This window comes from Cynara cardunculus, assembly GCF_001531365.2.
Source record: "Cynara cardunculus var. scolymus isolate 2C chromosome LG 1, CcrdV1, whole genome shotgun sequence".
Taxonomy (NCBI): domain Eukaryota; kingdom Viridiplantae; phylum Streptophyta; class Magnoliopsida; order Asterales; family Asteraceae; genus Cynara; species Cynara cardunculus.
In genome coordinates, this window is record NC_037528.1 from 15,315,968 (window position 1) to 15,331,342 (window position 15,375).

General features: G+C 31.0%; 1 protein-coding gene across 4 annotated transcripts; it reads right to left on the reverse strand.

Annotated features, from left to right (window-relative positions):
• Positions 1-821: 821 nt before the first annotated feature.
• LOC112524107 (transcription factor bHLH18-like) lies at positions 822-6,933 on the reverse strand. 4 transcript variants are annotated; one of them, XM_025133778.1, is made up of 6 exons: positions 6,884-6,933; positions 4,765-4,859; positions 2,232-2,738; positions 1,491-1,883; positions 1,244-1,357; positions 822-1,147 (listed from the first exon to the last, which is right to left on the reverse strand). In XM_025133778.1, exons 2-5 carry the CDS (start codon positions 4,798-4,800, stop codon positions 1,283-1,285), a joined length of 1,011 nt encoding a protein of 336 aa, XP_024989546.1. In that variant the 5' UTR covers positions 4,801-4,859; positions 6,884-6,933; the 3' UTR covers positions 822-1,147; positions 1,244-1,282. The 4 variants fall into 4 exon arrangements, with proteins under 4 accessions (XP_024989546.1, XP_024989539.1, XP_024989556.1 ...); XM_025133771.1 differs by having other exon boundaries at positions 822-1,157; XM_025133788.1 differs by having other exon boundaries at positions 822-1,357; positions 4,783-4,859.
• Between the last annotated feature and the right edge of the window lie 8,442 nt (positions 6,934-15,375).

Here is a 15,375-nt window from a genome sequence, read left to right on the forward strand (position 1 = left end):
CAGACTGTTAAATTTCTACCAAATTCGAGAACAATTTCAAGAACATATGCAACCATCTGTAAATTCGTTCGAATCATCATGAAACTAAAATTCTTTTAAGTCTAGCCCTTGGGCACTGCCTCTAAAGCCTCGCAAGGGGGCACGACCTCTTTGACCCTTGCCTTTGTAGCTATCTAAGATGAGAAAGACAACATTTGTAAATATGCACACCACACCTTCTAACTCATTTATGTTTACCTTCTAACCATGGCGCTACCGAAAATAGTGCTTGTTGACATGATATAGAGGATTAATTGTCAAGCAATTTAATTCTAGTCCTTAGCAATACCAGGTGAATTTGTTTGACACTCCACAGGATGCCTATTACGGAATTCACACCGATCACCATCAATACACGATTGATAATAGCATTAGCCATGGCACCATTGCAACAACCACCACAAAACCCTGATGATGATGATGACCCGAAGACAATTATTAATATGTATTTAGACATTAATACATCAAGTAAGTTATCTGCTTCATATTATGATTAATTGTTGTTTAGTAATTAAAAAACTTTATTTATTTATTTCTAAATCAAATTAATTGATATTAAACCAATTTAATTTAATGGAAAACTTTGTGACTTACTGCAACATGTAGTCGCTATAGGTTATTCAAAGAAAATATTTGTTTCTTGTGACAGCATGTTGTCGCAATAGATAACATGTTTTCTAGATTTCAACCTATATGGACATGTCACCGCAAAAGGATACGAATACCTTTTAGCAACCCATAGCAACTACAAGTTGCTGCAATATTACAAATAATTTAAATTATTTCAACTTTACATATATGAGGACGCATTGTCGTCGCAATAGTTTACCACAGACTGCGACGACAAGTATAGCTCCAACAGGCTACAAATAAGAAATGGTTACAACAAATCCTATAGCAATAACAACCGTCACAGTAGGTCTACTCATCGATTTTGTAATATACATCAATGGCTTTTGTCATCACAAAGGTATTTTTTTCGTAGTTGCATATAGTAATTTACTATATAAATTCCCTAAGCTATATAATGCACGAAATGATCTTGCTAAGATGTTTGAAGCGTCAATGAACCAGAATCTTGCTGCATGCGAAATCCTCTTTTTCCCTACTGCATACCACTTAAATAGAAAAAATCCCATTTATGAGACTATTAGATTTTAACAAATAATACATGGAAAAAGGGAGGTCAGGTGAACCATTGCACCTTCAGTCCTCTTCAAGGAATCTTCAAATTAAGTACATGTCACGGGAATTTACTAAGAGCTAATTTCAGGCATTTCACGATATACTTCCTCGTTATGACCATCTCATCACTCATCTGCAGAAAAACAAGAAAAAACAGCAGAAAATTTCAGCCTAAAGCTAGCAAGCAAATAACTCAAAACATGTTCACGTCAAACTATTATCTCCAATACCAAATTTATCTAGTAATTAACTATATACTGAAATACCTGAGCCGTGATGGTAATTAACTGAGTAGTGTTGGAGAAGGGAAGAACGCTGCAACAAATGATGGTAATGTGAAGTCTCTGCATCTCAGCTAGGGTTTTCAATACTAGTGCGGAACTTCTCCCACAGAAGATTCTTACAAGTATTTTGCTTCCAGAAGTTCTTGCTTTGATCTCCGGATTGTAAGTGCTGCTACTAGGTAAATAGTTAGTGTCATTAGAAGAAGATGCACCATTGTCTTCATGACGACCACTAAACTTGGATCTCCTTATAGGAACAACTGATTCATGGATGATATCTTTTCCCTTCACTGATGTTTCTTGGAGTTCCTTCACCCGGGTTTGAAGTTGCACTATGTACTTACTTGCATCTTCCAACACAGAAGCCTTATCCATCTACAATAATGGTCAGTTATCAAAAACGTACAAACTGAGATGGCCATGCTGAAGTAGAAATATAAAGCTAGTTTTGCTGTTAAAACTATGTCGAGATTAATGATCATGTATATACATGATACATGATCCTGAGCTGCATGTACATGTAACTAATTGGTTTTGAGTTTTACTTCAGAGTTTATCAGTGATTCACTTTCCTGTAAGTGGTTGGAGTTTAGGTTATTTCTTATGCACCTGTGAATCTGTGTCATGTAATGAACTTCCGGAATTTTAATGTGAACCCTATAATCAAGATAAAGTGTTTCTCCACATTAAATCTAGAAAACGTAGTTGCATGCCAGTTAGTACCTTTTTAAGTCCAGGAAGGAGAGCAGACAAAGAAATGAAGCGTTGAGCCAACTTTTCTCTTCGTTTCCTCTCTGCCAAGACATGTTCTTGAGCTTGTCTATGATTTCTTCTTGTGCTCCGAACCCTTCCGGTAACCTCAACGGATCCAAGAAAATCGTTGAGATTCTTCTCCTCTTTAGGTGTCACTGCATCAAGGTATTTCAGTTTGGATCCTCGGTAGAATTGATATGGGTTAGTCTCTTGAGGTGATGTAGGGTCTCCGAAAGATATTGTAAAAGTGTTGGATAAGGAACCATAGCTTGGAGAAAACGGACTACTCTTAGTTGGTCTATAATCTTGTTGCTTGTCTTGATCTCCATTGATTGAGGATACTTGAATAGATTGGTTTACTGTAACCATATTGGGATAACCTTTGAACCTTTCTGAAGAAAATGAATCTACAGAATCACTATAATAAGGACATGGTTGCTGATGTTGTTTCATGCTGCGACTAGGCTCTTCCATTTCCTATCATGATTAAGTTGAAAGCAAATATCATGAAACAAATTGCAAATTAGCAACATATACTCTTGCTGGTCTCAAGTTGTATTCAAAGTCAAAATCACATTATTGAATTGGGCTCTTGAAGTGAACTTATGACACCAATGATTTCTACACCCAGGAGAATTACTCTATTTTAGGATCTAGCCTGGTTGTTTTATACATAGAAGAGGAGTTCAGTTTGTCTTGTATGTAGATCCAGATCAAGTGTAATAGCTAATTGATCAAGGATCTATATATTCAATTGTATCCAAATGATGTTCAAATTTTGCACCAGAAAATGTTGAAACTGAACATACAACGCAAAAGGATATAAATATTTTGGTGTTAATTACAGGTTATTAAGTTCAAGTGAAATGGTTAAATGAATGATTTTGTTTTGTTAATAATGATAGATGGTGACAGTAATCAAGAAATCATATCTACTTTATTATTATGTACAGTTAATCCATGGCTCGTGGTTACTTCTCGAAATTCAGGATAATTCATTGGGCACACTCAATTACTATCAATAATTGTTTCATGATGACCATGTGCAATTTTAGCGATCTGAAGCAACCAAGGTGAACTGTAAATACAAAATATTGAATTTGGTCTGTTGGATCTTTTTAGTGATAAGAAAATATCAAATTATGGTTATCCAGTATTTTTATCCTTGAAATGCAAAGTAATTTACTTCAACATGGGCAAAAAAGTTTTTGCAGATGGCTTACAATAATGTATTGTTGCTGATTTCCCAATGACTTTAGCATATGAAATGATATATAAACAACTTTTCCTTTTTTTCCCCTTTTTGTGGGTAATTGTTTATTTCATTTCGTTGGTTACTCACCATATTATATATAGTGATCAAATGAAGTTCACCAATGAGATTATTTTTACTTAAAGTTGTGTTATTTTGATTTCAAGGTTCTATTTTGATTTTACGTGGACATGCATATCAATTTTGTCTTTTTTTAATTTATTATGCTAAGTTAGTTTTTACGTCTATTACTTCCAAAATAGTAACAAGAATAATTAATTAACGTATTACTCATGTTGTCATCAAAGACCAGTTGATTAATAATGAGACTGAAGTTTCATGCAATCTAGTGGAGGAAATTAACTTTCTTTTCTTTTATATTCAAGGATTGGATGTGATATAATTATAAAGGCAAGGGGAATAGGGTTGGGTTACTATGAGAGATGTCATTTTCAGTGAGAATTGTGAAAAGATCTACCTTCACATAATATAATGTAACCTTCACTAATATGTGTGAGGGTACTCCTTATGTTGTGCGAAGGTGTGGAAAGATGATCGCCTTCACAGAAACTGGTGAAGGCACACGTTGACATGTTGTAATCTTTACCACATTCGCAAAAACGTAACTTTCACATAATATAAAGATACATTCACCACTTCTTATGTTTCTCATCAAAAATATTTTTTTCTCATGTGAGCCCAAGTCAATGGGAGTATTCATTACTAAATTATCATGTTGATATCCATGAATTGTGGTCCATAATGACACTCGACTCCGATCAATATCTGTATATGATATAGTCATTTGAGTATATGCATGCAATAAATACTATGTCTCATCCGATCATGTGCGTCCTTCCGTATAAAAGATTAATGTTGCTAGACAGGTTTCTATTATTTTTTGTGTTCATCCAGTGTTAATTTCAAGGAAATGCTGATCTATAGAAGTACATGTATATCACAAATAGTTTCTCTTAATTAAGCTATATGTAGAAGCACAATTTTTCTTTCTCCCACCAAATAATCGCTTATGTTTTCTCTTTAATAGATTTATATATTACTGATTCACAAACAATAGCTTCAACTGCGAGTAGTTTTATACACCCTGAAGTTCCACTCATTAAGAAATAAGAACAAACTGGTATCTAATACATATACATAATGATGCATGAAGAACATATTAAACTGCAATTGCTTTGCAAAGAATAATCTACCAGTCATTTCTATAATTCAAGATCTATCAACTCTTACCAGCTCAGGTAACCATACCATGGAAGGGATATCCATTATAAGTGCGTTTGGCTTATCTTGCTTAATGTATATCACGTGCAGCAATGCTTAAGGGCCTGCAGCAAAACGAAACTCTTTAGATAGATATCCAAAGTACTAAGCTGTTATAATTTTTTATGATTAGTTATTCTCTTCCTACAAAATCAATCTAGCGCAATGTAATTAACAACCCACCAGAAAATTTGGTTTAAGGACTGTATAAACAACAAATATGTATACGTCCTCAAAATATCCAAGACTAGACCATCAATGCTTAGCAACTTAATTGTAAAACTTGTGAGAGGCACAGCTCAAATGCTCAATGCAAATGTAAGAACAAATTTTAAAGCTGACTAGAATGCTAACAAGTGTCACTGGTTCAATCCCAACAACACCAACTCAAAGAAAATCTAGAAACAAGTTGTAAAGCTGACTAAAATGCTAATAAGCGTTATTGCTTCATTCCTAACAACTCCAACTTAAAAAAAATTAAAAACAAATTTAAAGCGGACTAAAATGCTAATAAGTACGAATGCTTAATTCAATCCTAACAACACCTTGGAAATCTCTCATTGCCGACAACTTAAGCCCAAACATATATAACTCAAAATATTAAAATAAATTGACATCAAATTAAGCTTAGAAAGCAACAACTAGCTAGGGCGAAGGCTATATGTGAACTTAATTAGAAATGGAGAGAAATTCGAAGAATTGGCCTTCAATCTTTAGGTACTGATTATTTTAGCTTGATAAAATAATATTTTAAGAAAATAAATGAAAACAGCTTTCAAAACCTTGCATGCACCTAGAAAATCTTATTTAGATTTGATGACTAATATAGAGTTTCATAATTCAAAAGGTCAAGATTAAGACATATGTGTACCTTTGCTGGAAAATTAGCATGGTTTGATATTTTAATAATTCATTTTCCCCAATATGCAAAAATCTTCTGTATCCTATGTCATCAATGGTTCCCTCAATGCATGAGACGGTGCCCAAGAATATCAAACTTGACCAACAAAGTATGATATTCCCAAACATCAAAATCAATTCTTTCCGTAGCACATCAATTCAATGCCAATGGTTTGGCTATAGAATTCTATGTAGGACTCAAGATTTTCTCGAAATATTGTTATACTTCCTATTGAGGCATGAATCTTACTGAGTTCAGACATACAAATTTAGAGTTGAAATACTTCACTTGCAAATTAACTTCATATATTGTAATAGGAGTAAGTTCACAGATTATACAGATGACAATAATTACTTGATCTAATTTAGAAACAACATATATATCATCCGATCTTTTTGAAGTATCAAAGTAATAATGTATGATTTCAAACACAAATACGCACACAGATAATCAGAAGTAAACAAGCTAGGAAACTAGAAAGCTTAGTTGCTCACAAGTTCAATACAACATATTATTAAGAAAATATGATTCTATTTCCAGTTGTCTAACTAATAAGAGAAAATAAACTAAACAGTCTAGTCACTTATCTTTATGATGTCAGCATTACTACACCAAACAGTTCAATAATACTCATATCAATGAATTTCATTAGATTATCTTTCCTATTCCACAAATTTCTCTAATTGTAGATCCAGTAAGTCAACACAGATTGTGGAAAAAGGTTGCCAGAGCAATATCTTTTCACAAATGAATTGAAGACACAGATTTGACAACACTGAGTATTCTTTTTGCTGTACTGATCTTCTGAATTCTTTGCAGGTTTCAAAATCATGTGTTTTAACAAAAATAAAAGAAAATCTATTAAATGATTGTATAAGAGCCTCATTAACGATCTGAATGTGTTGAGAATGAACTCAATCGGATCTAATATACCAATTTGATATGCTTTTGTGAAAAAAAGAAATTAAATTGGGATCTTTGTTCAAAAACGGACTTGTTCAGGAAACTTAACTTGACATATTTAGAGAAAGGATTGGGATATCGACGCCTCACAAAGATTGTTAATAGAAGTTTCGAGGATTTCAGAAATATTATTTTAGCAAAACATTTGATCTGATGTTATTTCTTTATATAAGCAAGAACTTTTAGACAAGATAAGTGGAGGAGAAAGGAGATTAGGTTACGTACCTTAGGGAAAACTCTCGAGATCTCTTCCTCTTTTCCAAATAGCTTCTCACATATGAAGATTCTTTATCTGTATTTATAAGTCACAATCACCGAGAACCCTATCAGGTTTTGTATTTATCTACTCATTTTTATTTAAAAATCTGATCTTGTTAGCTTAATAATCAGACATTATTTTTTTCATCTTTTCTTCTGTTTAATAATAATATCATTATAAGATTTGTAACATGTATTATAAATTTTATAAAATTGATTATCATAAGTTAAAGTTCTTAAAAAAATTACAATCAACTCAAACATTTTAACAATTATATCATTAATTATAATATTAAAATATTCATTACATTTAATATAATATTATTTATCTCTAGTAGAGATGGCCAAAAACCGGTCCCAACCGGTCCTAACATTTCTCATAACCTGCCATAACAGGTCCTGACGTAACCGGTCCCGGTCGAAAATGATAGGACCGGTCAAGGTACTTCATAACCGGTTATGGGCCGCCGGTCCCGGTCCCAACCGTCCTTACATTAAAAAATAAGATTTTTTTTAATGATATATATTTTTAATACATTATAAAATTTACAATTGGTTCACTCAAATACACTTTAAAAATGCGTTTTAATATAATTAAAATTATGTTTTCTTATAAAAATACATTATAAAATTATTTTAAAATACATTTATTTATAAAATTATTTGAATTTTCGGGCCGGGCCGGGCCGGTCCATAGTCGGTCCCATAACCGGTCTCGGTCGGTCCCGGTCCCACGAAACTACTAAAAACCTCAACCGGTCCCGGTTTCCAGTCCCATAACCGGTCCTTACCGGTCCCGGGCCGGGCCGGTCCTCCGGCAATCCCGGGCCAGGCCGGGTTGATTTGGCCATCTCTAATCTCTAGTAAAAACACTTAATTTGAATATCTCATATTATTATTATTATTTTTTATTAACCTGGATATCCAACCCGCTATGCGAGCCGACTAATCACAGGGCAAACATCTGCTTTGCAGATAGCCCAGAGTCACCGCATTTGAACTTCCGTGACCACAAGGAGATTTTTATTCCTCTTTGGATTTGAACTTGGGATCTAATGGTACTTTTGACCTTTGGAGCCAAGCTCAAACCAATCAGACACCACCTCTGTGGTTAATATCTCATATTATCTCTCTCTCTTAAATATGGAGTTTTAGAGATTTCTACAAATTTAAATATTTCTATCATCTCTTTTTTTTTTTCTCTATTTTAACATATATTTGATAAAATTTGAGTCGGAGCAAGAAGAAAAATATAAAACTTGTTCGTCAACACGAGGTGAGGTCAGCAGGTGGCTTGGACCGGTAGAAGCAGACACAAATTGACGATTATCCCTCATTTGGGTTGCTCCTCAAGCCTGCAAGTAGTGATCTGTCAACATTAATTTAAACTAATTGTGTACTCGTATGATATATGTAATATTCTATTGTAAATAGAAAATTGAAAAACTAATGCAATTTTTCTTATTACGAAGTAAATCCAAAATTTATGTTTAATTAAACAAAAAATAAATTACAAGTGGTTCTTAAACATATCTAGTTAATTTAAAATATATATAGAAGTTTCTTTTTCACATACTTGCTAATTAAAAAAGTTATTACAGTTTAAACACTTTATGATATAAAAATGAAATAGTTTTATTCTGGCAATTAAAAACCATAATGATGGAGCCATCAGCCATCGAGGTATTATGTCGAACTAAATGATTATATTGTATCTGAATACGTATATTAAATCATCATTAGTTATTTTTACAAGGTTTTAAAAAATTTAAAAATTTGTGGACATAAAAAAAATATTTACTTGCAAATTTGTAATTTAGGAAAGTTATTGATAAATAAGCATTAATCAATGTTTAAAGAAGTGCTATAACTTGCTAATTGAGAGCATTTTCAACAACTTTTTTATAATTTTTCAGAACTAAAACTTAAATTTTCTAAAAAACATGTAGAATAGATATCTATTTTAGAGATTTTAATATAAATTACATTATTATAATATTATCTAGTTTATCATCACAATACACTTAAAAAAATACCTTTTATAAAAATGTTTTAATAACTCAATCTCATTATTGGAATTGAATAAAATAATCATTTTTCTTTCCCAACATTTTTTTCTGTTTTAAGGAACTAAAGAGCAAAGATGTTGTAGCAATTTAAACAACAAAAACTCACGATTTTTATTTTGTTTTAGAGAGGCTATTGAAGATGATCATATATAGAAAAGAATTGTCTAAAACAAGATTTTAAGATATATATTTTTAATTGTTATTAGAATTTCTCCATCTATTTATTACATAGGGATATGACTAAATGGACATTTATAATAATATTTTTTAAATTAAAAAAACCTCACCCCCAATTTTAGTTCAAAAAATGAAATATAAACACAAATCGGACGAAATAGTTTATACCAAAAAAACAATCACATGTTTTTCATTAACTTGAAATTTATAATAATATATATTTTTTCGTTCATACATACATATATATATATATATATATTTGTTTATATTTTTTTCTTTTGAATAAAAAATAGGAGGTGATGTTTTTTTGATTTTAAAAGATCCACATATATATTTGTTTATATTGTTTTTTGAATTAATTAATATAATGTTTGATAGATATCATTTTATACTGAACCTCATCATATATGTGTGTGTATGTGAAAGCATGTATACACGGGTAAGCACGTGTGTATATGTATGTTAATGTATATATTTTTTTTAAAATATATTATATATTAAAATTAAACTTAACGTATAATAAATTAATATATATATATATATATATATTAAAGTATAATAATTAATTAATGTAATAAACTAGAAGTATAAAAAATAAGATTTTTATTTTATTTTTTGGACTTAATTATTGATTTGGTTCCTATGGTTTGTGTGATTTTTACGGATTTGGTCTCTCGAGTAAGACAAAAGAAGAAAACATGATGAAAATGAGAGGTTAATGAGGTAACTGGATGGCCATCAGAGGATAGGACCAATTCCTTACAAAACGATATACAATGAGTCTTAATCTGTAATAAATAAAGTTTAGGGATGATTTTTGTAAAAATCATCAAACCACAGGGACCAAATCAATAATTAACTCTAAATTTCATCCTTCTCTAATCTTGATGATGGTTTGATGTCATAGCTAGTCTTCCTCAAACCGTCAAATAGCTATAATAGTACTTGACGTTAATTACTACAATTTAACTTGGGGTATTCTATTTTGGTAATTTTGTTATAAAATATAATGATATGTCGTTGTTGTCTCTTTTTTTAAAGTATGTTCTGAATCGACAATTAACTCTTTGAATGGGTGTGTCAGTATGCTCATTTGGGTGACATTTGTTTTTTTAAGGTGCTGAAGTCCGAACTTTTATTTCACTTCTGATTTATAAGAGGTGGTGCTGAAGTCTGAAATTTGAATCAGTAAATATGTTTGTTTTCGTAAACTAATAGATGCCTGAATTTGTTTTAATTGTCTATTTTACCCATTAAAAATATTAGTATTGAATTTATAGATAAATTTATACAATTTCACATATTTATTCATCATCATTATGAAATTTACATTTAAATTATATAATTAACATTCATTTAAACAAAAATATACCATTAACGGTGTTTAATACATTTACATCCTATTAAAATACATTAATTGAGAGAGGTGAAGATTGATTTGGTAAGGATCAATTGATAAACGTCGTTGTTGAGAATTTGAAGAACAATAAGAGGCAAATAAGATGTTGGTTTACCTCTTATCAAATAAAAGGAAAATAAGACATGAGTGTCTCCGAAAAATAGGAAAAAACAAACACTTTGAACGGTCTTGCCTTTTAACGAATCAGACATATTATACTGATAAAAGTTTTTATTATGAATACAAACAAGGCGTTAGTTTTTTTTGTAAGGTTATGTTTTTGAATAAAGCTTCCTTAGAGATTGGAAAAAGATATCAAATAAATATAATCATATTAGCATTTTTACTATACTTTTGTGTTACTAAAAAAATAATTAGAAGAATATATAAACTACGAATTACTAAACACGATGAATAGGTTTAATGATAATAAAAATAATATTTTTATTACATTAAAAATAAATTCTTGATAGATCTAAAAAATTAAATGTTAGAAATGCGCATATTTTAATTATAAATCCTCGATTTAAAATAATATTGGATTTGCATTATAAACCGATTTTAACAAAATATTACTAAAAAACTGTACAACCATAAAGTTGTTGAGTTTTTAAGTTGCTATGAAATAAACATTGTTTAATTTGCATGGAATAGTCTTGTTTATTTGTCTCGAATAGAATATAAGCGTTTTCTTTTTAGGTTGTCTTTATCTATATCTTTACTTGCATGCTTGTAATTATTACAAAATATCGAAGGAATTCTTTTTGGGGATTCTTGATTTATATTTTTTACTTATTTATTATTGTATATTTATCTATTGTTAGAATGATGATTATGAGACACTATATAATTTAATGAAGAAAGAAAGATGATTGTTTGATTAGTATTCTGAATGAACAATTTGAATATCAAAAAGAAAATTAACACCACTTTAACTCTTTGTATAATGTAGTAGTTACAAAAATATTATTAGTTTATAATTGTTTTAAATTAATAAATTATCTTGCAAATATATCACTTGACATATATTAATTAAGAAAATATAAATTACCATATATTACCTTGCAAATATAAATTACAAACATAACATTAGTTGGTCAAAACATGAGTTACTTTATGAATTTAGATAGATTTATCTTGATTCAGAAGATTCATTAACAACAGTAACAACAACATGATGACTTGAACCTTGACATATATAGCACATGTTTTACCTGGTATGATCAGGCAAAAACTCAAACTAGCAAAAACTCTTGGACAAAAAATAATCAACATTAAAACATTCAACATCATTAACAAAGCAACAAACCAACTAAAGTACCCTTTACCAGTAATGCCAATCACATCCGAACCCCACTTGCACACATTCAATACTTGTTTGGCAACATTCATTATATACCAAACTTCACTTGAAAAAAAAAATTGATATCGAGAATAGTATGTACATGTTTTAAGAGGCCCCACTCAATCATTCAACCCACAACTTATTCAACGCAACTAAATTCTTATGGATCCTCAAACATATACATTAAGGTTCTGTAAAGATCGGAGACGAGCAAACAGAGATAGGAGACAGAAATTTGGCCATAAGTTATTCTGTTTTTCAATTTATTTCAAAGTAAGAACTTTTAAGATGAATGTGCAAATTCATGTTCTTTTGCTTTCTTCGTAACATGTGAATCTACAAATGATGAACAGAAGACCTACAAATTTTCCTTCATTTAGAAGAAAACCTAAATGATGTGATACACAACAACTTTATAGATTCTAAGGGGGAAGGAAGGAATTTGAGTAATGATTCACATACCTAAAGATCTTGTTGATAGAGAATTGAGAGACAAGAGAAAGCAATAGTAGTTATAGAGGGGTAACCATGGAAAATAATATGCTCATAATGATAAGCTTTCAAACTAGAAATGGATCGATCAATGGGTCTTTAGAGGGATTTGGAATGATATGAGGCTTTCAAAAAATTTCCATACTCTTGAACGATTCAAAAGTTGCTTCGAAGGATATCATCCAGAGCAAAACAAACAATCCTTAAGTCCCTGAACATTTTTTAAGCAAACAAATTATTCGTTCAAACCTATTAAATACATCCTTATTACCTAAAAATAGTGATCAATAACCTATACAGATACAAATAATAACAAATTTATAGTACATATATACAAATGCATAAAACATTTACAAGATACTAACAAAAATAACCCAAAACATTTTGAAATTTATGTTTTTAACCCTAAACTATAAATTTATTTAAACATAATCACATGTTACCCTCTACACACTGGCCATGTGTAGAGAGACCAATTTGCAAAATCAAAAATATGATTTGACCCATGGACTTGACTAGCCTGATCCCCCTCCCCCTTACGTATCGGCCGTTGCGTAAAAGGCACACCACTTGACCAAAATTTCTTTTTTTTCTTTTTCATGACTTACAAAATCAAAAATATGATGTGAATTTTATCTTTTATTTAATACGAAATTTGTTTATAAATTTTTTTAGTGTAAAAACGAAATTATATCAAAAAAACAACTTTGTAAAACTGAGATTATATAAAAATCGAAGTGTAAAAATGGGGTTATATTGAATAGTGTTTTATATTAAGAAATAAAGAAAAAAAAAAAATTTTGGTCAAGTGGTGGGCCCTTTACGCAGCCGGTGCGTAAATTTATATTTTTATTTTGTAAATTGATCCCTCTATGCACTATCGGCAGTTTAGAATTAAAAATGTAAATTTCAAAAAACTCAAACCTATAAACATCTCATTTTCTCTCTTTTCAATACCCACAACCACTGCTTTGCTCCAGGGACTCATCTTCAAGATTCTCTCTCTTGAAGGGACACAACTAAAAACTTCAAACTTCTAGGGACCTATTTAGATCTAATTTGCTTGAGGCACCTTCATCCTCGTCGAGGAGTAGGTGAATGGAGTTTGCAAAACCATGCTCAATTCATATTATCAAGGTTATGTCCATTCATCTTTGTATAATTCTACCTTTCTAAGTTCGATTCTGATGGTGCTTTCCTACGACGAGATACATTAAAATTTCCCCCTTTTTTTTGTAACTAGAACTACTTTTGCCAGAGATTGTACCATAGTCATTTTAGATTATCCTATAGATCATGTTATTACTTTTGCTCTTAAATGTTGTCTCGGTTTGAGTTTGAAAAGAGTATTTAAAGTTCATGTTCTTGTTCTTGAATGTTGATTATAGCGCTTATTCATCGGAGAAGAGGTACGGGGATGGAGTTCGCCATTGAGGGAAGGAGAGAGGGGGTAGTTGTGATTGTGTAATCATAACCTATCTAAACCATGATCAATCGAGTGTAACCATAACCTATCGAAACCATGAGTAACCGTTGTGATAAATGTGTGATTGTCTAACTCTAACCGATCTAAATCATGATCAAATTGAGTGCAAGTGATGTTATAATAGTGATATCACATTATTATTACACTCATATCACACCAAATCGTTTAGTGGATTTCGCCCGTAATCGTTGTGATAAATGTGTGTTTGTCTAATCCTAACCTATCGAAACCATGAGTAATCGTTCGGATAAATGTGCGATTGTCTAACTCTAACCGATCGAAACCATGATCAAATCGAGTGCGCTGTTTATGATAGTGATATCACATGATTATCACACCCATACCACACCAAATCATTTAGTGGATTTCACCCGTAATCCTTGTGATAAATGTGTGATTGTCTAATCCTAACCTATCGAAACCATGAGTAATCGTTCTGATAAATGTGTGATTGTCTAACCCTAACCGATCGAAACCATGATCAAATTGAGTGCGTTGTTATGATAGTGATATCACATGATTAGCACACCGATATCACACCAAATCGTTTAGTCGATTTCGCTCATAATCATTGTGATAAATGTGTAATTGTATGACTTTGATTTCCATTATTACCCATCGAATCTCAATTTTTTTTGAATCGTTTTAAATTTCAATTTTAATTTCAAAAATCTTTTAATTTTAATTGTTATCATAATATGGGGTTAATAAGTTGTTCTCACATTCTCGTAAATCACAGGGGTTCTAGTTTGAACCTTTCCTGATATTATATATATATATATAGGTCGAGGTTCATACGAGAACACCTTCATTTTAAGAGAACGCGAGAACACTCTTATCACATGTGATAATACGCTTGAGGGGACCCTGTGATATGCGGACGACGTGTTATACGACCGCGTCAAAGGTTGTCTGCGTCTATGATTTAACATCACATACGATGGTCTTGATGAATTATAGCATCATGTCAACAACACCCTTATCACATGCGATAATACTTGTGAGGGGGCTTAGTGGTGTAAGGGCGACTAGGCCTGCAACCAAGATCGCATCAAGAATCGTTCACGTCTCTGATTTAGTATCACATGTGTATCATATGTGATGAAATAATAGTATCACATGTGATTGTCTATAATAAAAGGCTGTTCTCGTAAAATAAAGGTGTTCTTGTTTGAACTCTTCCATATATATATATATATATATATATATATCACCCACGTTCATTTGCGATTTTAAGTTTTTGGATTTTTTTTTTCTCAAATCTCAAGTAATGAATATGCATTTTTATACCATTGTTGCTGATTAATTTTGATATTGTTTTATTATTATTTGATGTTTTTTACATCTTAAATCATAATGCATCTTGGTTTTTAGATGGATTAATAATTTTGTATGTTTTAAATTATTTTAGTAATTTATAGAGTTCATGATTAGTAGTTAATTCAATATTTTATTGTTAGGTGGCGTTTGTTTTTTAAGAGGTGCTGAAGT

Coding starts and splice junctions, on each gene's coding strand:
- LOC112524107 (XM_025133778.1), bottom strand. CDS start 4,800: ATGGATATCCCTTCCATGGTATGGTTACCTGAGCTG. Junction 1,884..2,231: donor TCCTTCCTGGACTTAAAAAG/GTACTAACTGGC, acceptor CCATTATTGTAG/ATGGATAAGGCTTCTGTGTT. Junction 1,358..1,490: donor TAATTACCATCACGGCTCAG/GTATTTCAGTAT, acceptor GTTTTTCTGCAG/ATGAGTGATGAGATGGTCAT.